Below are 25,269 nucleotides of genomic sequence, written 5' to 3' on the forward strand. Positions count from 1 at the left end.
GTCTCTTCCATCTTTTCTGTCTCACTGCAGCATGAAGCTGACTTTCCAGTTCCCAAACTTACCATGCATGGATGCTGAGAATTCTAGAGTCCCAGAAAATAAGGAGACAAGGAAACCAGCTGTAGTTTCCATAAAGCTAATGAAGAAACGGTGATTCAAGTCACGTTTTCTTTCTTTTCTGTGTCTATTGGCTGCAAGCTGCTGTTTATTTAACCCCTAAACTCACTACCCCTAGCACAGCTCTTCTGCCATCCAATGGGAAAGAAACTCTACTGCTGAGAACTAGATGTCTTCATTGTTTCTTCCCCTTCCGAGAGGCTCCTCAAGGAAAGAATACGAAAAGATGGAAAAGAGAAAGCATCTTCCTTCTCCAGTGCTGCTGACGGTGAGGCGGCAAACGAGTAAACATTTGGCCTGCATAATGTCAGCTGCACAGAGCTTTCTCTCCCCTCAATGTTTTAAATTAGGATGAGTTGCCAACACAGAAAAAAATAAGCAAGTATCCTTTGACAGAAGTATTGCAAAGAAGTTCTACTGTTTTGCAGCTTGCCAAAACTCTCTTAGTCATGGATTCTGATAAACAAAAGTCCTTAGCTTGAATGAAGTCTAATTTATCAATCTTTTCCTTCATGGGCAGTACACTTTGTGAACTATTTTTAAAGTCCCTTTATAAATTCATGAAGATATTATCTTATACTTTCTTCTAGAAATTTGTTTGGCCGTCTATATTTAGAGCCATTCTACATATTGAATTAAATTGTGGGCATTGCACAGGGGCTGCACCAGGCTGCACCAGGTCCTGGGAGCTTCTATTATGACTCCAGTTTAGTGTTTTTCTGGGACTCCTGAGAGTGTAAATGAGTGGTCTCTGATTCTTGTTCCTTCTCTTGGGATCTTTTCCTCTGTTTGCTTATCTTGTCCAACTTTGATGTGATAGTTTTATCTTATTATATTTATTTTGTTAGTTTTTAAAAAATGAATGAATGAATGAAAACCTAGCCACTAGAGTAAAGGTTAAAGATTGAATGATTGAACTGTCATTTATACCTTCTGGGAGAATGTAAATTAGATTTCTCCAATCTCTGGAGTGGTGCTGAGTATATATATCAACCACTCCAGGGCAGGCCTCATGTTCAGGAGTGGTTGTCCAACATATAATGAACTCCACAGCTTGCGCTCTCTCTCTCTCTCTCTCTCTCTCTCTCTCTCTCTCTGTGTGTGTGTGTGTGTGTGTGTGTGTGTGTGTGTGTGTGTGTGCACGCATGCGTGTTTGGCACGCGCTTTAATTTGGTTATAGTTTGGTGGGGTTTTTGTTGTTGTTTCTTTTCTTTTTCTGGTGGGGTGTTTCATTTTGGCTTCTTGGTTTGGGGGTTGATGTTATACTGGGTTTTTGTTTGTTGAGAAGAAAAAAAGCTGGGTAGGTATGGCAGGGAGAGAATCTATCTGGATTATCTTGGGGAAGGGTAAGAATATCTTCAAAATATATTTAAATTTAAAAGTATTCTAAATAATAAAAATATAATTAAGTTGTATATATGATAGGGATTCTTTTTTCTCATCTGGATATTCAATTGTTCTACCACCATTTATTGAAAAGAATTTTTTTTTTTTACATCACTGAACTATGATGGCTGGAGGTCTGTATTCTTTCCATTAATCTGCTTATCATTCCAACCATGTGTGTATCACTACCTTATTTGCTGTAGTTTATAGGAAATATTAAAGTCAGATAATCTAAATTCTCCAGCATCTAGTCTTCACGATTACCCTGACTCACTGGGCTCAACACTTAAAATGTGTGCATATAAGTTACAACTCATCAAAACAAAGCTAAATTAACACAAAAAGGGCTTGCTAGGGGCTAAAGGAGATGCGATATTGAATCTCTTCAGGAATCAGAAATCAGAAATGTAGTGACATGGCCACCTGTATGGCAATAAATAACATTGGTGCTGTCTGCAGAGTAGACAGCTGTGCCACCTCTGTCCCCACCACTTCCTGTTGTTTGCTGACACTGAAACAGATGGACCAACGCTGCTTTTCATTTCATCTGAAGCATTTGATTCCTTTCTGTTTGCATTAATGAGCTAAATGAACATAGCCTTTTGATGTAACTTTGGCGGTCTGAGGGAGTATCCATGGCAGTGGTGAGGAAGGGGTGAATTTGTTCTAGATAATAGTGTGAAACGGAGAGAAGCCCAGTGGGCTCCTCTGATCGTGATTGCCCTGTTTCAGCAATGCTGATATTCGGGACCAGGTCATTCTTTTTTGTTGGCGGCGGGTATCTTGTACATTGCAGGATGTTTACCAATCTTCACAGTATATCCACTACATATCAGTAGCACCCCTCAGTTATGACAACTAAAACCATTTCTATACACATTGCCAAATGTTCCCCAGGCGGGAGCCAGAGGCAGAATTACATCCCATTGAGAACTATTAGACTAGACAGAGAAACAGGGCGGTGAAGAAGACCTGTTCAGGGGTAGAGGCACTGGTTCAGAAGCGCTGGCAAGACAACAAAGTTCCCACCTCCCCACCTCCCCTCAAGCAGCAGTGTCAAAACAGCAAATCTACAGAAAGGGAAATGGGGTACAGTTTGGTAAGGGTGAGAGTGGACTATGTAGCACAGAGGTGTGTAGAAGCCTGCAGGAACCTTGAAGTCAGCACAAGACACCCCAGGACCATGTTCTCAGCACAAAGGAGATTTATTTGCCCCAGAGGGACAAAGGACAGGGAATAAGAGACAAAGGCAGGAGATAGAAGATGAGGGAGAAGGAGAAAGGAGCAGGGGAGATATTAGTCGCTGCCCTGCTTCTACGTTTATTCTAATAGTTCTCAATAGGGTGCAATTCTGCCTCTGGCTCCCCCTGGGAACATTTGGCAATGTCTAGAGATAGTTTTAGTTGTTAGAACCAATGGAGGCTACCAGCATATAATGTGAGAATTTGTTAAACATCCTACAAAGAACTACAGAGGGACAAAGGACTGCCTTTGAATAAACAAGAGATAGATGTGGCCCATAGGCAAATGTCAGTTTATATATGTAAAAGGGGAAATCCTGTGTAAGGATGTGGTGGCATATTGTAATTGGACAGGTTAATTAGGTGAGCCAAAAGGGAGCTTCTGTTTGCTGGACTTCAATATTTTGATAGTTGGACCTTGGTAGTCAGCCTCAGGATGAGGAAGTAGTCAAGTAAGTGACTTGGCTTTAGGAATTTAATATATAGTTTTTAGCAAGGCAGAGTGAATAGGGGAGAAGGGCGAGATCTTCCAGAGCCATGTTTGCCACACTCAGGCCTACTAGAGTCTCTTCAAAGCCCAGTGCACACGAACTTTAAGGGGTATCTTTCATATAGACTAAAGCATGAGCAATGTCTGCTGGAGTTGGACAGTATGATGAGCCTGCACATGAACTAGTTCCAAGTTCTTATGACCCGAAATAGTCTAATGCTGCCTCTTTTTTCCTTTGCCTCATCCTCCATGCGCTTACTAATTCCTGGTGTATGTCATGTGAGGGCTGAAGGTAGATGCTCAATCTATGAAACTAATTTCTAGGATGCCACTAAGAGCCAGAAGCAACAAGGATTAAAAACAGCAAAAACAGTAATCTCTCCACCATCACCTGGGTCTCAGAAACTCCAGGGAGACCAGCACACAGGCTCTCAACACACGTGGCATATAGTTCAAGCCAATTTCATTTGAATATCAAAGGCTCTGAGTCACAGTTCTCTGTGTCTGCATTTAATTTGCTTGCTTTCTTTTATTCCATTCCACGAGCATTATCTTTCTTCCCCTTGGCTGTCCTTCAGCCTTGTAGTTTTGATTAAGTCCAATACAAGAGTGAAGGCATATAGTCTGTTTCATAATGCCGTACCAAAGATGGAAGTAGTCAGCCCAAGATATGGGAATAAGAGCGACATTTTCTCTAGAAAACTTAAAAGCAATGAAACGGACTAAAAGCCAGCTGTTGTTATCAACATGAAGTCTTTCATGCTTCCAAACATCAATGATCACACACCCCTCTCCCAAACATTCTTGCTGGCCTAGGCTGTAAACAACTTCTCTGGCAGCCTCTGCACATGTGTATATATAATTTGTAACTTCTACTGATTATGCCACAGAATCCTCGCAGCTGAGTATGCAACAGTTTCCAGTTTCTGTGCCAATTCCTTCTGCCCAATTTGCTAAGAGAACTTCAGGGAAGGCGAAGGAAGGTCTGCATGGGGTATAATTTCACACTGTTCCTTCTGGGTCTAAAAGGAAAATGCCATGAGGGAAACTTCCCTCAGCTGCCTGTAAATCCCACTGTCCCCACTCCTAGACCATCCCACAGTTGGAAAACAATATGACTGTGCTCTTGGATCATGGAGATGACCTAGGGGCAGCAGTTTCTGGGACAGGCTTGGGGATTCCTTCCTATTGTGAAATAAACTCACTAAGCACTCCTATTCAAATTTCAACAATATTTCAACCCAACACTTTATTTCAGCAGATTAATAATCTTTTTGACAAAAAGAGAGCTCTACAGTCCTCAATCATCACAGGCCCTAATACCACCACCTTCTTAAAGGGGTTGGGGATGAACCAAAATAAACCTTGCATTGCCCCATACGATTTCTGCCTAAAATTCTCTTGTGTCTTAGACTATGGTACTTTTCCTGAACACACACTAGAATGTATATAATGAATTAAACTGTCAGGTTTAGGTCATGTTAGAAACACTAGTTTGCAGTCATTGAGTAAAGTCTTTATAGAGAGCAGGAAATGGGGGAATCACAAATCACTGCAGTGATGAGGCGAGCAGACCTGGTTTTTGTCCTGCTCGGCTCCCGCACGGTTAGCTTTACACCCGAAATAACAACACACAAATTGTATTCATTTAAACACTGCCTGGCCCATTATATCTAGCCTCTTCTTGGCTAATTCTCACATCTTGATTAACCCATTTCTAATAATGTGTGTAGCACCACGGCTTACCGGGAGAGATTCAGCATGCCTGACCTGGCAGCTGGCTCCATTGCGTCTGCCCAGAGAGGAGAGAGAGGCATGGTGATTGCCTCACTTCCCTCTTCCTCCCAGCATTCTGTTCTGTCTACTCCACCCACCTAAGGGCTGGCCTATCAAATGGCCAAGGCAGTTTCTTTATTAACCAATGAAATCAACACAAAACAGAAGACCCTCCCACATCAAATCACTCCCTGAATCCTAGCTCTCCTTAACTTTAGTTCTCTATTCTAATGATCTGCAAGCTTCTTAAACAACAGGTTTGTAATATTGGTCTTATTTGCAGCCCCTGAGCCAGTACTTGGTTGTACAATAAGGGCATAGTAAATGGTCTAGAGGAGGTAGGTCAGCCCACAGAACAAATTCATGGACAGTGTGGTAGAGCTTTGTCACTATGACAAAAATCACATTACAGCAACAGAAGAAAGATTTGGACCAACGGTTATAGACATTTCAGAGCTTCGTGGAAAGGAGAATGTGATAAATCAGTTCACATTATGACAAGTAGAAAACAGGGAAACAGAGAATGGCCTGGAACTGGTTACAGTCCTGTGGTGGTTTGAATGAAAATGTTCTCATAGGTTCATAGGGACTGGCACTATTGGGAGGCATGGCCTTGGATTAGGTGTGGAGTTGTTGGAGGAAGTGCGTCACTGAGGGTGGGCTTTGAGGTCTCAGTTTCTTCCTGCTGCATGTAGATCCACATGTAGAACTCTCAGCTTCTTCTCCAGCATCATGTCTGCCTGTGTGCCGCCATGCTTCCCATCATGACGATAATGGACTAAACCTCTGAAATGTAAGTCAGCTCCAATTAAACATTTTCTTTTATAAGAATTGCCATGGTCATGGTGCCTCTTCACATAATAGAAACCCTAAGACAAGCTCTAAGGGACATGCCCTTCCTAAAGTCCTCTGAATCTTCCAAAATGATATCAATGGCCTTGGATCAAGCCTTTAATACATGCTCAAACCATAATAGATGGATACTATAGCACAGCAGAAAATCCAGTCAATGGGAAACTTGCATCTCCTAAAATTATATACATTTTTAAAGTAAGAAGTTGCAACTGAGAATTTGGTCAGGATTTGGGGACAACTGTTTCTCATTATTCTCCATCACTCCTGTGATAGTACTGCTAACTTGACAAAACCTAGACTCACCTGGGAGATGGGTCTCTAAGTGTATTTAGGGAATTATCTTGATTACATCAGTTGCGGTGGGAAGACTCTTCCACTGTGGACGGCAGAGCTCCCTGGATGCCATCCTGTACCGTGTGGATAGAGAAAGGGACCTGAGCAGCAGCATGCATTCACCTGTGGATGCAATGTGACCAAGAGCCAGAACAAACCCTTTCTCTCTTAAATTGCTTTTGTCAAGGTATTTTATCACAGTAAAACAGAAAAGTCACTAAGGACACCATGATGGGAACACTCCTAGTTGTCATTGATTTTTTTTTTTTTGGTTTGGGTTGGGTTTTTTTTTATATCCTTCAACATGTTTTTATTTTTATTTAATTTTTTTACTTTACATATCAATCCCAGTTCCTTTTCCATCCCCCACCTCCCCATCCCAACCCCCATCCACTCCTTAGAGGGGGCAAGGCCTCCTTTGGGGCATCAACAAAGTCTGGCATACTGGTTTTGTTTTTGAGACATGGTTTCACTATATAGCCTACACTGTCCTTTAACTCACTATGTATCTCAGCCTGTTCAATAATGTGTGATCTTCCTGCCTCAGCCTCTAAAGTGGTGGCATTACAGAAATAACCCAGTTTAGGAATATTTGCCAACTAAAAGAAAACTGAGGAGATAAAGCAAGTAACCTGGCCCCAGATTGAGTCCACTTTCCAGTCAGTAGATCTTCAAAGTTCACATGGAGTCTGCCCTGATGTCCCATGACTGCTAAGTGTTTACTGTTTACAGATATTAAAGAACCTATTGCAAATTACCAGGAAGTAAAACAACTAAACCTCAAACTTTGATTTCAAAGGAAAGACCCTCCCACTCGTCTCACATTGCCTGATTTAAGTGCACACAAGACCAAATAGAAACCAGAAAATACCGACACTAGGACGCCATACAAACCATTTAGTTATCATATTTATTTTTAACATAGCACCCCAGTTTCACATCGTGTACATTTTCCAAGTTGGAAATCCTTAACTTACTATGTTCTTCACAGATTTTTCAACAAGTGTGAAAAAGAGGCAGTAAAGTTAGCATGAGTCTACAAATCACAATCCAAATATAGGGCACTCTCAGGGATTTATTTATGCTTAAGGTAAATACACAGAATGTTCCCAATGCTTAGCAAATGAACAAGACTCTGGCTGAGTTAAATATTAGCACAACTTGTTAGCACAAGATCATGAAAAGACAGAAAGCATCAAATATATACTTTTCTGTTACACTGTTTACTGTTACATGTACCTGCAGTGAAAAAATATAATATACATTTTTACCTTCAAGGTTAAAATAGACAGTCAGCTCATTATCTCTCTTAGCCAATAACTATGAAGACTAAAATGGCTCTTTTTGCCTCTGGCTCACTTACATACCTTACTTGTGTTGAAGATGAAAAGAATGGCAATTCTAGTTCTAAAGGAGAGGGTATTCTTGCTTCCCAAGATAGGCTCAGTGGAAGCTGATACATAAGTTGACTTGAAACAAAAACTACAACTTAGTTGATCAAAGTGGCATATGATAGGTTCTGTGTTCAGTCTCATGACAGAGCTCCCTGAAAAAACTTTAGGATCTAGCCCTATTAGCCCAGACTGCTATGAACCTGGTACCTGGCGGTTTTCTTACTCTAGTCCTTGAATCCCCTTAAGCCCTCTTAAAGCCTGCTGTCCTCTGGTCTTCAGAGTCAGAAACCTAGTGTCACTAACTTCCCACAGCCATGATATCAACTAGGAGCAAGACAAGAGAAATCACAAGACATGCAAACTAAGCATTCTCCAATAGTCGCCAAGAAAGTTAGGCTTCTGGAGACAGAGCAGGTACCAGCAATGGCAACAGGCAGGGATGTCCATGTGTCCTTTACCACCATGTGTGTTTAGTCAAAGTAGACAGTAATCCCACAAGCCTAAAACTAACTACCTGAGCTGCCCAGCTCATAACCACACAGTGGCTGCTTCAAACATATTAATAAGATGTCCTCTGAAAGCCTGTTTGGGGCTGAGCAGCAGCTCTCAGAATCTGTATGCTTTGTTTTTAAAGTCTGGTCCTCCTTGTCTGCTATTCTTAAGAGATTCGTATAATTAGATGCATTTCTCTTCAGAAACAAGCGAAGCAGAATGGTCCACTGTAATATTAATTCAAATTGCCATCAGTGACCAACCTGTCTATGCTAGTGGGCTGTCTCCATAAGCCCATGATGAAAGAGAAGCAAGATGTGCAAGCTGAAAATTGCACACATCCAGATCATCGCTTCTTCCTAGGAACTTCAATCACACTGAGTCATGACACAAAAAACTATAACACTCATAACTGGAGTGGAAAGTCAACTGATCTGTTGAAGCCTGAGTTTTAAGGGAACACATGAAATAGAATTAATCAGCTGGAAAGAGAAAAGAAAACCACTCGTGTTGTATTAGTGAGAGGGGGAGATTTCTTTAGCCACTACTTTTTCTTCACACCCACAATGTTCAAACCACAACCCAATGAGCCTCTTTGTCAGTCATACAGGACAATCTATGTATGATAAGATGGTAAATTGTTTTTACATTTGTAAGACCTCATTTCCTTGGTGACATCTAGTCAGAGGTGTGACTGTAGTTTGTGTTGAACAAATGTTTTAGCTTTAAGGTGTTAATACTATAATTGAGCTTAGTAAAAGACATTTTCAAATGTCTTTCTTGATTGCAAGAATCACATCAATTCCAGATATTGTCTAAGTGATATTCTAATTATGTATCTATTATGTCCACGGCTATGAGACTATTCAGGACACAGAAAAATGTTCAGAAATACTATACAACTGAACACAGCAAAAGAAAAACTATTTTACAATAGTTAAGACATCAGTAGGAAGTCAAAAGAAAAGGTCATGGTTTTTGATTACTTATCTCTAAAATGTGCTAAAATGGAACATTTGTGACCCAAGCGACCAAAGATATACTGGAGAAAACTAGAAGCTACTACATATTGAGTTCACTTTTACCATAGTAGTATATTTGAGAAAGTAAATGCCCACAGAAATATGGGACTGGAATCTATTCAAAGCAATAGCTGTCGGAAGTTCTGCCAAGATTTAAAGCAACGTACTACATCATCAATGGTGAGGCATTAGAGTAGTTTCATAATATTATTTCCCTCAAATTTTAATTTTATTTAACTTTGAGAGAAATGTCTACACCTAAAACTCCTTAGAAGACACGTTTATACTTCAAGACTAATTTTAAGTCAATAAAATTCAACATGATAAATAGAAAAGGCTTTCTAATCTACTTTTAGGATAGAGGACTAAGTCGGAATCTATAAAATCAGGCTAGCATCCCAACTCTACCACTAGCTAAATATTTCTGTGAATTCCTGGACCAAAAGCTCCCAATTCTTAGGGCTGTAATTTTCAAATGCTAGCTATAGGAGAGAAACACTGGCCCTGCCTAGTTCTAACATTCACACGGGCACAGCTTCCACTTAGCGGACTCCTTTCTCAATTAGTACCAAACATTTGTTTGATACTTATAAAGTACTTAGATCTTTTCAACTAGAACAAATATCTGCCTTGATTATCACATTACACATCCATTTTTGCTATTTACCATTTGTTTTTTGCTTTAGGTCTATGGATAGAAAGGCGGCCACAAGCTGTTCACCACTTACAAGAGATGCTAAAGACCCCAATAAGCCCACAATCAGTTGCTACTGTCTTTCATCTGTAGAACTGGAGGATCCCCATGCAGTAAGACCATTGAGCAACAAGGCAATTAAACCCCCATGAATGGAGACAGTGTTAGCCTTCATTCTGTAGAATTCTGCCCAACTAGCAAATCTGCATCTCTCATCCCTCATCAGAGAAGCTTCTTTTTGTAACAGATGGCAACTAATTCCAGAGCAGTTTTATAGGTGATTTCAATGTATTTGCCTTCCTATATCATGTTAAAGACTCTAAAGAGCAGTATCAGGCATTGTAACCCTAAAAGTGCACATTCTAAGAAAACACAGAAAAAGGGATGAATACTAGTCATATAATAATATGTATTTAGATAGAAACAAAATATTTCATTATAAAAATCTATTTCTAAGCAACTAATAAACTGATGATGAAAATTAAGTCCAGCTAAGAATACTCTGTGATGTGTGTGTTTGGGTGTGTGTGTGTATGTGTTATTTATTGGTGAGTGTTTTAGTGCAATGCCAAAATTAAAATATTGGTGATGGGCTGAATTTGTCTAGAATGGATGCTGTCCGGATTTGATCCCCAGAGTCACAGCGTCACTGGTGAGGCTGTGAAACTCAGAGGGCCTTGATTGTCCAATGCAAGTTTTATCCTTTAAGGAAAACAATGCCAACTAAACAAAATTCCAATCTCTTCACCCAGTGTCATTTACTTCATGGGGAAACAGCAAGTCAGCGTTTTTAAATTCACAGTATAGACTAGCATCCCTTAGATTGTGTCTGCTTGGTAGCTATGAAGTGCTATCCCGAAGGAGGGGATATGCACCGGAAGATTCTGAGATAAGGTGCATGTTAGTCTTTCCTGTATTGAATGCACCAAATGTCAAACGTGCTGTGGAACATCTGCAGTCAGAACCCTGTTGGAAATTGGTCACAGCCCCCACATCCCAGCACATAGAAAAAAGAAGTCACCTAGGAATTTGCACTGACCCATTCATAATCTTAGAGGGGGTTAAACTCACTCCCGAGCCCTCCCCACAAGAACAACAACAAAAAAGGCAGCCAAAAGAGAAAAGGAAATGCAGAAATAGTTCAGGTTTTAAGACTTCCCAAATCAGTTTCAAATCCTTAAATATGCATGGAAGAGATTCAACAATTTTTCCTTGTAAAAACATCATCTGTTTGAATCCTTCTCTTCTGTTGTTAAGCTACTGATAAAGCTTGCCAAAGGAACAGGGAAGTATTAAATAAATTTCTATTTTTACTAAACACTCCCAGTTCTATTGAAATCAATAGCTTAATCTTACATATTGTAAATTTATCCAAAACCATTTCAAAAAGTACCCTGTGCACACCACATCCCACTATCCAAAGAATGAGTAAGTTGGCAAAATGCACAAGAGACAGCAGGCCATGCTATCAAAGTGATGCTAACATTGGAGTGCCCTGTTGACTGTTGAACCAGGAACCCTGTGACCCTAAATGTCAGTCATTTCCTACTTTCAGTTGGGCCATACTACTAAATTTCTACAGGACACTGGCTTTCAACAATTTGAGCTTGCTTTATAACACTTCCATTAGAGTCAGCTGAGATCTTCTGAACTGTGTATAAAACCAATACTTCCCACGGGCACACTTTACAGAGAACAAATAGTCATGAAGCCAGTGGGAAGATTACATTCTTTCATGATGTCTCCAGGCCCAACACATTTGAAATCCAGGTTAACATAAAGACAACAAACAACCAGGGATTGTTGGAGAGTTGGTAGCCATTACCCTTCCCTTCTCGGCCTGGATACCTGGGTACAACAACAAATAGGTAGCAATCTGCTACTCATATTCGATGGGTGGTTTCCAAGCTCAGGCATTTATAGAAATGTTATCCCATGCAGGATAAAAGTAGTGATCTGGAAACTAATTTGATCAGGCAAGGCAATTAAAGTAAATTGTGCTTGCCTCAAAATTTACCTGAAAAGGATTGAATTATCTAAGTTGATGGCCTAGATTGGCCAAGTTGAATAGTTCATTATCAAAATCTCCACTCCACAGAGGTATAAAGACCCATTCTGATATTTAATAAAAAGTAATAGTCATGTATTATTTATAGCTGATCTATCAAAATGGCACTAGAGAAGTGTTTTTTGACATATAGTGGTAGAGGGTACAATGTCAGTATAAATCTGATGCTTTAATTGCATTTCAGCTTTTGTTTTTATTATTATCATGCCTAAGACTATCCAGTTGGAACCTACATTATTCAGGAAACCAACCTACTGTATATAACATACATACAAAAATAAAATGAACAGCCTGGTAGTATATTATTAAGTTCTGTAAAAATTATATTCTTTAAATAATTCTCTAAACTATCTGATAGAAGACCAATTTTAATAAGGAGAAATATTTAAAAGTGGTTAAATAGGAGATAAACTCCACTGATAATTATAGCTTTTAAATGATACTTAGGATTAAACTGGGGGTTTTCTGTGTATTAGGCAAGCGCTCTACCACTGAACTATATCCCTAGCTCTCTTTTTATATTTTATTTAAGACAGTGTCTCAATAAGCTTTTCAATATGGCCTTGAACTTGTGACACTCCTGCTTCAGCCTCCCACGTAGCTGATAATTAAGATTTTAATTGCAATAATCAGTTGACGACATTTTTACTAGCACTGTAAAATATATAAGAGAAGTGCAAAAGAGAAAATCATACAGATTATATTGTGCTGCTCACAGCTTTTGACATTCAGACATCTATGACAAGTAGTTGGGCTCAAACACTCAAAAGAAAGATCTTGGCAGACAAGGTCACCCACTGTCACTCAAGCCTTGAGGATGTCACAACACTGTGACTGGACGAAGTTGCTCCAGTTGGTTTTCCAATGCAATCCGTTCTTGATGAACCTCCTAAAATGTAAAAAACAGAGGAGAGAAAAAGAAAACACATTTCTTAGGTTCATCTCTATTTCTTTATACAGTCAAAAGAAATGCAGAACTGGACCCACAAACACTCAGGGATGTGGCCTGGAAGGCACCAATTTCAATGCTGGTGATTAGACAAAGAGATTCACAATCACTAACCTATCAATGCCTTTCTGAAGATGATGAATGCAATTGATCAACGTTTCTTTGCAAGCCTGCCTTAGCCTCACTCTGTTTTGATGGGCTCAGAAGGCAGCAGAGAAAGACATTAAACAGTAAAAAGCCAATGGGGGAGAACTAAAAGTAAAACAGACTCCCAATGAGCCACCTCAACTAAATTTCTAGTTGCGATCTCTGGCTTCTTTTCTGGCACAGTAATACTTAAGAAGGGATGAAAGATAAGAAGAGACACTGGTTATCCTTCCACCAAAGTCTTTTGTCCGGGTTCTTGCACACAATACAGCCAGCTTAAAGTCATTTCTGGGAAAGAGGAAGAAGAGAGGGATAGTAATCTATTTGGAAATTCAAATTGTATCTTTTTCCTTTTACTAAATTTATTTATTTATTTTACATTCTGACTGAGGTGTCCCCTCCCTCCTCTCCTCTCTTTCCCTCTGTCCCCCACCACCCCATTTCTGTCCTCCTGTTTCTGTTCATAAAGGGCAGGCCTCCCATGGGTGTCAACAAAACATGGTCTATCAAGTTGATGTAGGACTAAGCTCCTCCCCTCATATTAAGGCTGGGCAAGGTAACCTAATATGAGAAACAGGTTCCCACAGCCAGTCAGAGTGTTAGGAATAGACCCTGCTCACAACAAACTTTGAGGCTTAAAACAGAGTTTTCAGAGAAAAAAAAAAGGATACATAAAGGCACTCAAGTAGAATTGGCCAAGGTGGAAAAGAATTCTTATGTAAAGGCTCAATTCTGAGATGTTTCAGAAAGCCAGCATACACTGGAAACCCAATGTACAGAACTCAACGAGTGTTCATTCAGTCACACTCCTAGCAACCCATCTGATATATCATATGCTACTCTAGCTATGATGGTATCAGCAAAACCCAAGGAAGAGCAGGCCAGTGCCCTTATAGGGCTTCTATTCCAATGGATGGCACTTAATTGAAGAAGACAGATTTCAGTGCATTATTTAAGATAATTCACTGGAGAGCAACAGAGTGGGTTTGGGGAGAAGAAAGTATGACTACGGAAGGTTGCTTAGAGGCATTGCAACTTGAGCAGAGACATGAATGAAGCTGGAAGGAAGCTACTTAAACACGTGGGGTGAAGATATAAAGAGTGACTAAATGACAACAGAGGCTCCGAAGAGGCAACTGAGTTTTGTCCATGTGATATACAAAAAGGATGGAGTTTAGTTGGTAGAATGCTTGCCTTAAAGGGTTCCATCTCCAGCACACAAACAGGCCATGGTGCCATGTGCCTGGAATGCCAGCACTCAAGAGGTAAAAGAAGGATAATTAATTAGTGGATCTAATGTCAGTCAGAGCTACATAAAATCCTGTCTCAATAAAACAAAACTGAAAAGAAACGAAAAAAACAATGAATGAAGCTGGTCTGCCCAAAAACAGAAGGAGCAATGAGGGGATAAAGCCAACTAAAATAAAAAATGAAGCAAAATGACATAAAAATGCTTATCAGTTCCAAAGATTACTGAATGTCTTTCCAGGGTGAGGGTACCATTTTGTAGTCCTACCACCCATGCATGATGCTCCAGCTGCCTTCCATTGATGGTGTCATTTTCTGTTTCAGCAGTTCTATAAGTGTATAGCAGTCTGTAATCCTAGCTTATATTGTCATTTTCCAAGTAGCTAATAATGCAGAATCCTATGTTATATGTATATATGTCATCCTTATACCCTCCTTGGTGAAATATCTGTTCCAGCCTTTTGCCAATTTTTAAATTGAGATATTTGGGTTTTTATAACTCTTATTTTAAAAAATTTTATTTAAATTTTTCATACAATATATTTTGATCATATTCCTTACACTCCCCGAACTCATTCCAGATCCTCCCCCACTTCCCAACCCACCCAAATTCATGTTCTTTCTCACTTTCTCAAAAAGAAAACAACAGAAAAAAGAACAAAAAATGAAAGTCAAAACAGATAAACATGTGGAAAGAAAGAAAATCAATAAGACAAAAACACCAAAAGCAAACAAAAGGAACATACGCACACACAAGTCGTTTGTATTGGCTAAGTACTCCATGGGACCTTCCCTGGAGTGTGGTTAATATACCCACTGAGGCTCCATTAGAGAAAGCTGATTTTCACTTTCCCAGCGGGCATCAATTGCAAATAGCTTCTTAATTAGAGGTGAAAGTTTGTGACCACTTCCCCTTCTCCATGTTGGGATTTTTGTCTGGCTCGGACTTGTATAGTCCCTGTGCGTGCTGTCATAGTTTCTGTGAGTTCAGGTGTGCATCAGTCTTGTTACATCTGGAAACTGCTATTTCTATGGAGTTATCCTCCACCACTAGCTCTTATAATTTTCCCACCTCTTCTACATGGATTCCAGAGTCCTGAAGGGGAGGAGCATGATGAAGACATTCTATTTAAGACTGAGTGCTCAAAGGCTCTCACTTTCTGTATATTGTCTACTTGTGGGTCTCTGTTAGTTCCCATCCACTGCAAGAAGCTTCTCTGACGAGGGCTGAGCGAGACATTCATCTATGGGGTATAGCAGTATGTCATTATTAGTCATTTTCTTGCTGAGTTCCTTTAGTAGATTGATAGTTGTAGGTTTTCCCCCAGACTTATTTTTGAGTTTTAAAAGTAATATTTTTTTAAAATTAGAGCACAAGTTCTCTTTCAAATTTGTAGTTCTGGAATATCTCCTCCCCATCTGTAACTTGTCTGTTAATTCTCTAGTGTCTTTGGAAAGCTACTATACTAAGTAATTTTCTTATAGATTATGTTTTTAGTCATTCCTAAAATACTAAGATCACATCTAACTTCAAATCATGAAGGCTTTCCCCCTGCTTCCTCCTAAAACTTTTATAGCTTTGTGTTTTCTATTTACATGGGTAAGCTATTTTTAGCTGATCTTTGAAGAAGGGGTGAGACTTAGATCAAAACTCCCTATTTGTTACATATAGATGATCAACTGTTAACCACGTTGTTGGGAGACTAACTTTGGATTAGGTTGATCATTGTCTTTTAGCAAATGGCTTTATCTGTGTGACCTATTTCAGGATTCTGATCTATGCACTCTCAGCACCATACTGTCTTGATTACAGCAACCTGACAATGATTTCTTCATTTGTTCTTCCTTTTCACATTGGTTTAGCTATTCCAAGTTCCTCGGCCCTCACGTACAAATTTTTGGATCAGCTTGTTTTTATTCATAAAAAATTCCTGCTGGGATTTTAATTAGTATTGTCATGAATCTAAAGATGACTGGAGAGAAAAATGACAACTCTATTTTATTGAATCTTCCAAATATACAAAGAAAGCATATCTGTACCTTTAGGTCTCCCTGGATTCCTCTCAACAGCATTTTTTAGTTTCCAGCATACAAATCTTATGTGTGTTCTGATAGATTTGTACCAAAGTATTTCATTTGGAGGAGGAGGCCAGCTACCATAAAGTGGCACTTTAAGAAAATTCCATTACCGATTATTTATGACTTAGATGTAGAAATATTGGTTGTATATCCTGGGACTGTCACAAATTCAACTGGACAATAGAATTGTTTTTAAAATCCAATTTGCAATAGTGTCACAAAAATTTTGGACAACTTGTCAAAAGATATACAAAACTTATATACCCAAATCTCAAAACCACTCAGGAGAAATTTAGAAGAGAAATAGTTGTAGAAACTCCTATACTTTCAGATTACCAAAATCAACATGGTAAACATGTCAGCTCTCCTTAAATTGGTTGACAGATTCAATGCAAATCTAATCGTAATCCTAACAAGTTTGTATTTTATGATACCTTCCTACCAATTCTCAATTTTGCATGAGACAATGCAAATATTCAATGGAATCACGAAAATGAACAAGTTGAAATTTTTATATTACCACATTTCAAGACAGTATAAGGCAGCAGCAATCAGGACAGTGTGAGAGTAGCAGAAGGATCCACAGAAAGACTAATGAAACAGAGTAAGAAGTCAGAATGGAACCCACAATTATAAGCCATTAGATTTAGGATAATGGCATCAAAGTGACCCAAGGGAGGAAAAGCCTTTTCATCAAATGGTACTGGATTAAGGAAATACTAAAATAGGGGAAATGAACCTTAACCCTAATGTCATATCATGTACAAATTTTAATTTTAAAATTTAAAAGAAGGAACAATAAAGCTGTTAGAAGAAAATATGTGAAAAGTATTTTATAACCTAGAGGTATATAGAGTTTCTGTACATAAAGTAATAAGCTTAAGAAAAAAATTGACAAATTTGAATTCTATCAAAATTTGAAGTATTTGCACATAAAAATATATAGTTATTACATAAACAGGTGATATAAACACTAGAAGGAAATATTGACAAACATTATTTAACAAATTATTAACAATCAAAATGTGCACAAAGTTATCTGCCCACGGCTCAACGGCAGTCAGGGTAGATGAAATCTCAATTTAAAAACTGGCCCCAAAAAGTCAGATGTAGGGGCACATACATTAAATCCCAACACTCAAGAGGATGAGATAGGAGGATTCTGAGTTCAAGGCCAGCCTAGATTACACATGGAGACCTTCTCAAAAACAAATAACAAAAATAACAAAAAGTCCTCTAGTTTGAAAATATACTTTACAAATAAAGTAAATGATATAATTAGTCATCAAGGAAAAAATTACAATATCCTAGTCCAGGTTAAAATCAACAAAAATAAAACCAAATGTTGGAAAAGATTTAAAATTATCACACATTAATGAGTAGAGTATAAAATGTTATAACCACAATTTTTAAAGGTACATCTATTTCTAATAAAGTCAGTCACATAAACTTACTATGGTAGTTTGAATAGGAATGCCCCCCTATAGGCTCATATATTTGAGTCTCCAGTTGGTAGGGACTACTTGGGAAGGAACAGGTGTGGCCTTGTTGGAGGAAGTGTGTCACTGGGAGGCAGGCTTTGAGCTTTCAAAAGTCCACCCAGACCAATCCCTCTCTCTGCCTGAAACTTGCAGATGAGATGTAAGCTCTCGGCTACCACTCCAGCACTCTGCCTCTCTGCCTGCCGCCATGCTCCCCACGATAATGTCCATGGATTCACACTCTGAAGCTGCAAATAAACCCATGCTATTCACTGCTTTCTTTTCTAAGTTGCCTGGGTCATGGTATCTCTTCACAGCAATATAAAAGTAACGAAGACACCATATTTTCAACTAATCCTGTTTCTAGGATAAATGAGAATATATTTCTATTCAAAAACATGTCTAAAGTTTCGAGGGAGCAGTCTGTCAGAAATGGAACAAATACATAAAGTCTCCCTGCATAGTTCATGGAACATTTTTGGAGAGGAAGCAAAAAGAATATAAGAGCCACAGGTTATAAGGAGGACTAGGGCAAAATAGTGTTTTCTGAACATGACAGAGGCACTGCACTCATGAAGCCGCAGAAGTTACTATCGCCTGCACAAGATCAAGTCAGTGAAACCCAATTATAAAATGGGGCACAGAGCTGAACAGAGAATTCTCAACAGAAGAAGTTCAAATGGCCAAAAGACACTTAAGGTCATGCTCAACTTACTTAGTGATCAGGGAAATGCAAATCAAGACAACTTTAAGATACCATCTTACACCTGTCAGAATGGCTAAAATAAAAAACACCAATGATAGCCTTTGTTGGAGAGGTTGTGGAGAAAGGGGTACACTCATCCATTGCTGGTGGGAATGCAATCTTGTGCAACCACTTTGGAAATCAGTGTGGCGGTTTCTCAGGAAATTCGGGATCAACCTACCCCTGGACCCAGCAATACCACTCTTGGGAATATACCCAAGAGAGGCCCTATCATACAACAGAAGTATATGCGCAACTATGTTCATAGCAGCATTGTTTGTAATAGCCAGAACCTGGAAACAACCTAGATGTCCTTCAATGGAAGAATGAATGAAGAAAGTATGGAATATACACATATTAGAGTACTACTCAGCAGTAAAAAACAAGGACTTCTTGAATTTTGCATGCAAATGGACGGAAATAGAAAACACTATCCTGAGTGAGGTAAGCCAGACCCAAAAAGAGGAACATGGGATGTACTCACTCATATTTGGTTTCTAGCCATAAATAAAGGACATTGAGCCTATAATTCGCGATCCTAGAGAAGCTAAATAAGATGGTAAACCCAAAGAAAAACATATAGGCACCCTCCTGAATATTAACCTTCATCAGGCGATGAAAGGAGACAGAGACAGAGACCCACACTGGAGCACCAGACAGAAATCTCAAGGTCCAAATCAGGAGCAGAAGGAGAGAGAGCACGAGCAAGGAACTCAGGACCGCGAGGGGTGCACCCACACACTGAGACAATGGGGATGTTCTATCGGGAACTCAACAAGGCCAGCTGGCCTGGGTGGGTCTGAAAAAGCATGGGATAAAACCGGACTTGCTGAACATAGTGGACAATGAGGACTACTGAGAACTCAAGAACAATGGCAATGGGTTTTTGATCCTACTGCACGTACTGGCTTTGGGGGAGCCTAGGCAGTTTGGATGCTCACCTTACTAGACCTGGATGGAGGTGGGTGGTCCTTGGACTTCCCACAGGTCAGGGAACCCTGATTGCTCTTCGGGCTGATAAGGGAGGGGGACTTGATCGGGGAAGGGGGAGGGAAATGGGAGGCGGTGGCGGGGAGGAGGCAGAAATCTTAAATAAATAAATAAACAGAGTGTGTAATACCAAAAAAAGGATCAAGTCAGTGAACATTCAAACATGGATGACAAGAGCCCAGAAGCCCCACCAGCAGGCAGAGGAACTATTGGCAAATGATGGTTGCTACCCAAGGGAAAGTCAGTTTGCTTTAGGGGTGTGGTGCCTTATAGGTTGAGCAGCCAACTGCAGTAGATGGTCCCACACCCACTAATACAGAGCCACCACAAGTTTGACTCAGTGGGGTATTAAAAAAAGGTATCAGGGAGAAGGGTGAAAGGATCAAAACACATAAAACACATAGCATGAAATTCTCAGAGTATGTACAAATATGTTATTAAAGAAACATGTTCAATGATGCAGCTTTATTCACAATGTTCTAAAACTGTCAACAGCTCAAGTTTTCATCAAGAGACCTGATAATGAAACCGCGGCATATTCACTCAGTGGGGTATTAAGCAGCAACGAAAGGAGCGAATTCTTCATGCATACAAAAAAATAAATGAATCTCAAAGACTTTATACAAAAGTATTTGTTGTAGGACACCATCACATACAGTTACAGAACAGACAATACTGTGGTAGAAAATAATCAGAATGGTGGCTGCCCAGTAGCAGGGTAGAAGTAAAATGGGAGGGAAAGTGAGGAAACTTCTTATGGTGATGGCACTGGCCCCTTAATCCATAGAGTCTGGCTTCTAAAGAATATACATTTGCTACAAGATCCGAAAGTGTACAGTTAAGATTTATGTGTGTTAAATTTCACATCATAAGAAAAACCTGTAAAAGAAATGAACTCTATGAACTCTAGTCTGTTCTGCATACATAGTGAATTCCAGGAGAGAAGGGACTATGTAAAGAGACCGAGTCTCAAAGAAAAACTTGAACTCCAGTTAACAATATGCATGATGAAGTATTTAGAGAATGTTTACAGATGTTGGTAATTTATTTAAATAAACTGGTGACTAGAGGAGATAGACAAACTGACATGTACATAATAAAACAAGTATAATAAAATTTTAGTAACAACTGAAGAAGTGGTTGTACAAATATTCACTGTACAATCCTTCCAAATTTCCTATGTTTTTAAAAGCTCTGTAATAAAATATCTTGTCAGAAGTGTGAGGCACAGAAAAGAAAGTCATGGATGAAAGGAACTAAAGAATTCTAAAGCAGCACTCATAAAGGAGAAGGCATAGGAGAAAAGCACAGTATCTCAATCACAAACACTCTTTTCAGATGGGCACAGTGATACAGACCTGTCATCCCAGAGCTCGGGAAGATGAGGCAGGAGGATTTTGAGTTCTAGAACAGCCTGAACCACACATCAAGGTCCCATCTTTAAAAAAAATAAAAGTAATTTTAGAGGAAAGGATGGCCATTTATGTAGATTCCTCTAAGACGTTGGTTAATTAATTAATTAATTAACTAATTAAGCAAATGGAAGCTCATTGTATTTGGTCATAAGAAGAATGTTGAAAGACAGCAAGACCACACTAAGATGGGAGAGAGAGAAAACAGTGAGAAAGTAAAAACAGTGAGTGAGAATAATTTTTTAAAAAATGCATATGAAGGAGACCAGAGAAATGAAGCAGTAATTACCCAAGGGGAAGCACTAATGCTGGAGCTGTGTATATATAGGGTGAGAATGACCCTATAAGATCATACATCCCACCAAAACATGTTCAAGCCCTAACTCCCAGGACCTGTAAACATGAATTTACACACAAGCAGAATCATGTGAGGATGACATCATGCTATATTATATTGGGCCCTAACCTGGCGGCTGGTGCCCTTAATCAGAAAGATACAATAAGAACAGATAACAGACAAGACACCAGAAGAATACCATGTGACAATAGATACAGATAGTGAAGCTTTTTATGCACAGGTCAAGGAATGGCAAGGATTACCAGGAATTCCCTGGAGTTGGGAAGTTGTAAAGAAAAAAAAAAGCATCATCTCTAAAGCCTTCAAAGACAGCAGAGCTCTGATGACACCTTGATTTCAAACTCCAGAGCCATGAGAAAATAAAGCACTATTGTATTAAAATCACTGCATTTGTGGTACATAGTTAGAGCAGCCTGGGAAACTGATGGAGAAAAGCAAGAGAGAAAAACAGGGTTAATGTCCTTGAGAAAGTGAAATGGACCTATTTCCAAGGTACCAGAAAAGGGGTTAACCCAGGCTTCCTACTTCCACAAAAGTGTAGCATCATACATAGAAGTTCTAAACAATTATGATGTATGATGTTACTCAGAAGTTTGGGGCAACAACGAATACAGAGTTTGTTAGTGGCTTTGTTTCCTACATGGTATACAGCCTCCATATTGAAGTTACTAATCTTAGTCTAAGCATTTAAGAACCAACCATTGAAACTTAAATATGCTCATTCTCCACCAACTAAGAGAGCATTAAGGACAAAGGTGGATCTTAGTAAAAGGAATGGAGATTTATGATCAAAACACAAAGTCATGGTAAAGTGAGGGAATCCAAATGTGGGAACCAGTCCTTACCTTCAGCTGCTGCTGAAGCTCACTGTTCAAGCGGGCCAGCACTGCGTTGGCCTCTTTATTTTTGCGGATGGCAGTCTGAATTGCCTTCTTCTGTTTGGAAGACTGCCTGTAAAATAGTACAAATATTTTGATGAAAAGAGACTTAGAGCTCTGGACCCTTCCTCACAAGTCAGAACTCAGATTCATGAGAGGTGTTGAACTGACAAAGGTTAACATCCCAGGGCTCCAAAAATAACATCTCTGCTGGGAGACAACATTCTTGTACTTTGTAAAGATTTGTCATTTGTATTTTAATAAAATCTTGATTGGACAGTAGACAGGCAGGAAGTATAGGCGGGGAAACCAGGCAGGAAATAGAGGCAGAGCAATGAGAACAGGAGAATTCTGGGAAGAGGAAAGCTCAATCTGCAGTTGTCACCCAGATGCAGAGGAAGCAAGATGAAAATGCCTCACTGATAAAGGTACCAAGCCACATGGCTAACATAGACAAGAATAATGGGCCAATTTAAAATGTAAGAATTAGTTAATAAGAAAATCCTTAATTACTAGGACAACTAGTTTATAATTAATGTAAGTTTCTGTGTGTTTCATTGGTGCTAAACAGCTGCAGGATCAGGCAGGACAGAAACCTCAGTCAACAAATGGCGCCAATGTGGACAAATGAATCCACTTAAAACCTGAGAGAGTATAAGAAGGAATTCTAGACAAAAAAAGAGCAGAATTAAGCATGGTTTCTTGGTAGCATTTTTTTCAGGTAGACTCTGTTTACAGGAAGCAAGCTCGTCTCATTTAAGAGAGGCTTCCTGACTCAGATTTAGCTGAAAAAAAAAAAAAACCTTTGCAGCCCCACCACAAAACACTTAAATAGTGTTTATGAACAGCAGGGAATTTGAAACGCCATAGAGTTGTGGCAATAAACATAGCTCTGGCCAGTACCTCCACCATGAGACTAGACTCTCAGAAAGCTAAGGAATGGGGTGGATACAGCCATCAAAGCCACAGCTTTAATCCTAGCCATATTGCTTAGCAAATTAAAGACTCATGTGGTCATAAAAGGAGATATACAGTAAAGATAGATTCAAAGATGAAGAAAACCTCTAAATGGTATACAGTGTGTTTAAAAATATATTTAGGCTTGTGAGAAAAAAAGGATAACGTCCTTAAAATAAAAAAGAGAGAGAGTAGTTGGGTATGGTGGTGCACACCTTTAATCCCAACACTTGGGAGGCAGAAGCAGGCAGACCTCTGTGAGTTCAAGGACAGCCTGGTCTACAGAGTAAGTGCCAGGAAAACCAAAGATAAACAGAGAAACTAGTCTCAAAAAACTCAAAAATTAAAATAAAAGTAAAAGAAATAGAGTTTAAAATGAAGTCACATAAAGATGGAAAATACATAAAGAGTCTGGATACTGTATGTTATTGTGTTGTCTTTAAATTTTTTGAATGCTGAGGAAGGAGCAACAGATGTTAAAAGACATTTGATTATAAATGGTGCTGGATTAATTTACCATATATATTTTGAAAATGTCTTGACTTTAAAATTTAACTAAAAAGATATGTTACTTTGGAGAAGAGGTTCTGCTTTTGTTTCCATAGGAAAGGAGAGGCTGTGGATTCATCCTGGGCTAAAGTTTGATCAAGGAAAAGCCCCCGAGAAATCTCCAGTAGGAGCAGATGGCCCAGATGTCTGAGTTCTACATCCAGAAGAGCCTCAAGACTGCTGGATGAGATAATCAAGCCTCACAGAATTTTCCAATCAGGACTTGAACATACTCTTAAATTTTCTTTAGGTCCCCATAAGATTATCAGCACCCCCAATCAGCAGGAAGTAGCCTAGAACACTACACCTACATTCCCCCAAAATGGATTATGCATGTTTTTCTTTGTTATAGGTAATGTTCAGGAAAAAAGCTAAACAAAGGAGATTGGATTAGGAGTTCTTGTTTTGAAAAAAAGGGGGGAAAGTGCTGTGGGACAATGGTCTTGTACCCTGTAAAGATTTGTCATTTGTATTTTAATAAAAAGCTGATTGGAAAGTAGTCAGGCAGGAAGTATAGGTGGGGAAATCAGGCAGGAAATAGAGACAGGGCAATGAGAACAGGAGAATTCTGGAAAGAGGAAAGCTCAGTCTGCAGCCGTCACCCAGATGCAGAGGAAGCAAGATGAGAATGCCTCACTGATAAAAGTACCAAGCCACATAGCTAACACAGACAAGAATAATGGGCCAATTTAAGAAGTAAGAATTAAAGCCGGGCAGTGGTGGCACACACCTTTAATCCCAGCACTCAGAAGACAGAGGCAGGCAGATCTCTGTGAGTTCGAGACCAGCCTGGTCTACAGAGCTGTCTCCAAAGCCACAGAGAAACCCTGTCTTGAAACCCCCCCCCCCAAAAAAAGAAGTAAGAATTAGTTAATAAGAAAAGACCTGAGCTACTAGGCCAACTTGTTTATAATTAATATAAGTCTCTGTGTGTTTCATTGGTGCTAAATGGCTGTGGGATCAGGCAGGACAGAATCCTCGGTCAACACATTTCATATTCCCAAGCCAGCAAGCCAGCAGGAGGTAGGCAGGCCCACACCAAAATGAAACAAATTTGTCAGGATGAATTATTTACACCTTAAGCTACTCCCCATTTTACAACTTGAATAAAGGCTGTAAATTGGGCCTTTTCAAACATTTGTGTTCCAGTTATTCCAAGACATTTTTAATAATCATTTTTTCTGATAATTTCTATTAGCTGAATGGTCTTTGTTGAAGCATTAATGGAATCTACTTCAGTGGACAAGACTGGTGCAGAAGAAAAAATTCTACATTGATTTAGCAAAACTGCCCAATTCTCCTTTATTTTGTTATAAGGAAGGGAAGAAAGTAGAGGGAGGGACAGGGAGGGACGGGGAGCGAGAGCGAATGTGAATTTTAATATGTACCAAAATGTATGAGAGGCACTTAAGGAAAACAGAGAATGCTTTTGTACCAGCATACTTTAGCTAAGTCAGTACTAAATTCAAAGAACATGTATAACTAGGACAATTATGTGCAACTGGGGAGATCACATGCAACCAGGGCGATCATGTGTAATTGGGGAGATGGCATGTAACTGGGGAGATCATGTGTAACTAGGGAGATCATGTGTAATTGGGGAGATGG

The 25,269-nt window shown here is 39.3% G+C and overlaps 1 protein-coding gene across 14 annotated transcripts in view; it reads right to left on the reverse strand.

Annotated features, from left to right (window-relative positions):
- Positions 1-7,089: 7,089 nt before the first annotated feature.
- Reps2 (RALBP1 associated Eps domain containing 2) overlaps positions 7,090-25,269 on the reverse strand; it is a 274,896-nt gene continuing 256,716 nt past the window's right edge. For all 14 annotated transcript variants that reach the window (XM_075956744.1, XM_075956743.1, XM_075956736.1 and 11 more), the window contains 2 exons: positions 22,123-22,228; positions 7,090-12,757 (listed from right to left, as the gene is read on the reverse strand). In XM_075956744.1, the coding sequence (XP_075812859.1) occupies positions 12,689-12,757; positions 22,123-22,228 (175 nt within the window). In that variant the 3' untranslated portion in view covers positions 7,090-12,688. The remainder of the gene's footprint in view (positions 12,758-22,122; positions 22,229-25,269) is intronic.

Source organism: Microtus pennsylvanicus, chromosome X (assembly GCF_037038515.1).
Source record: "Microtus pennsylvanicus isolate mMicPen1 chromosome X, mMicPen1.hap1, whole genome shotgun sequence".
NCBI classification, from domain to species: domain Eukaryota; kingdom Metazoa; phylum Chordata; class Mammalia; order Rodentia; family Cricetidae; genus Microtus; species Microtus pennsylvanicus.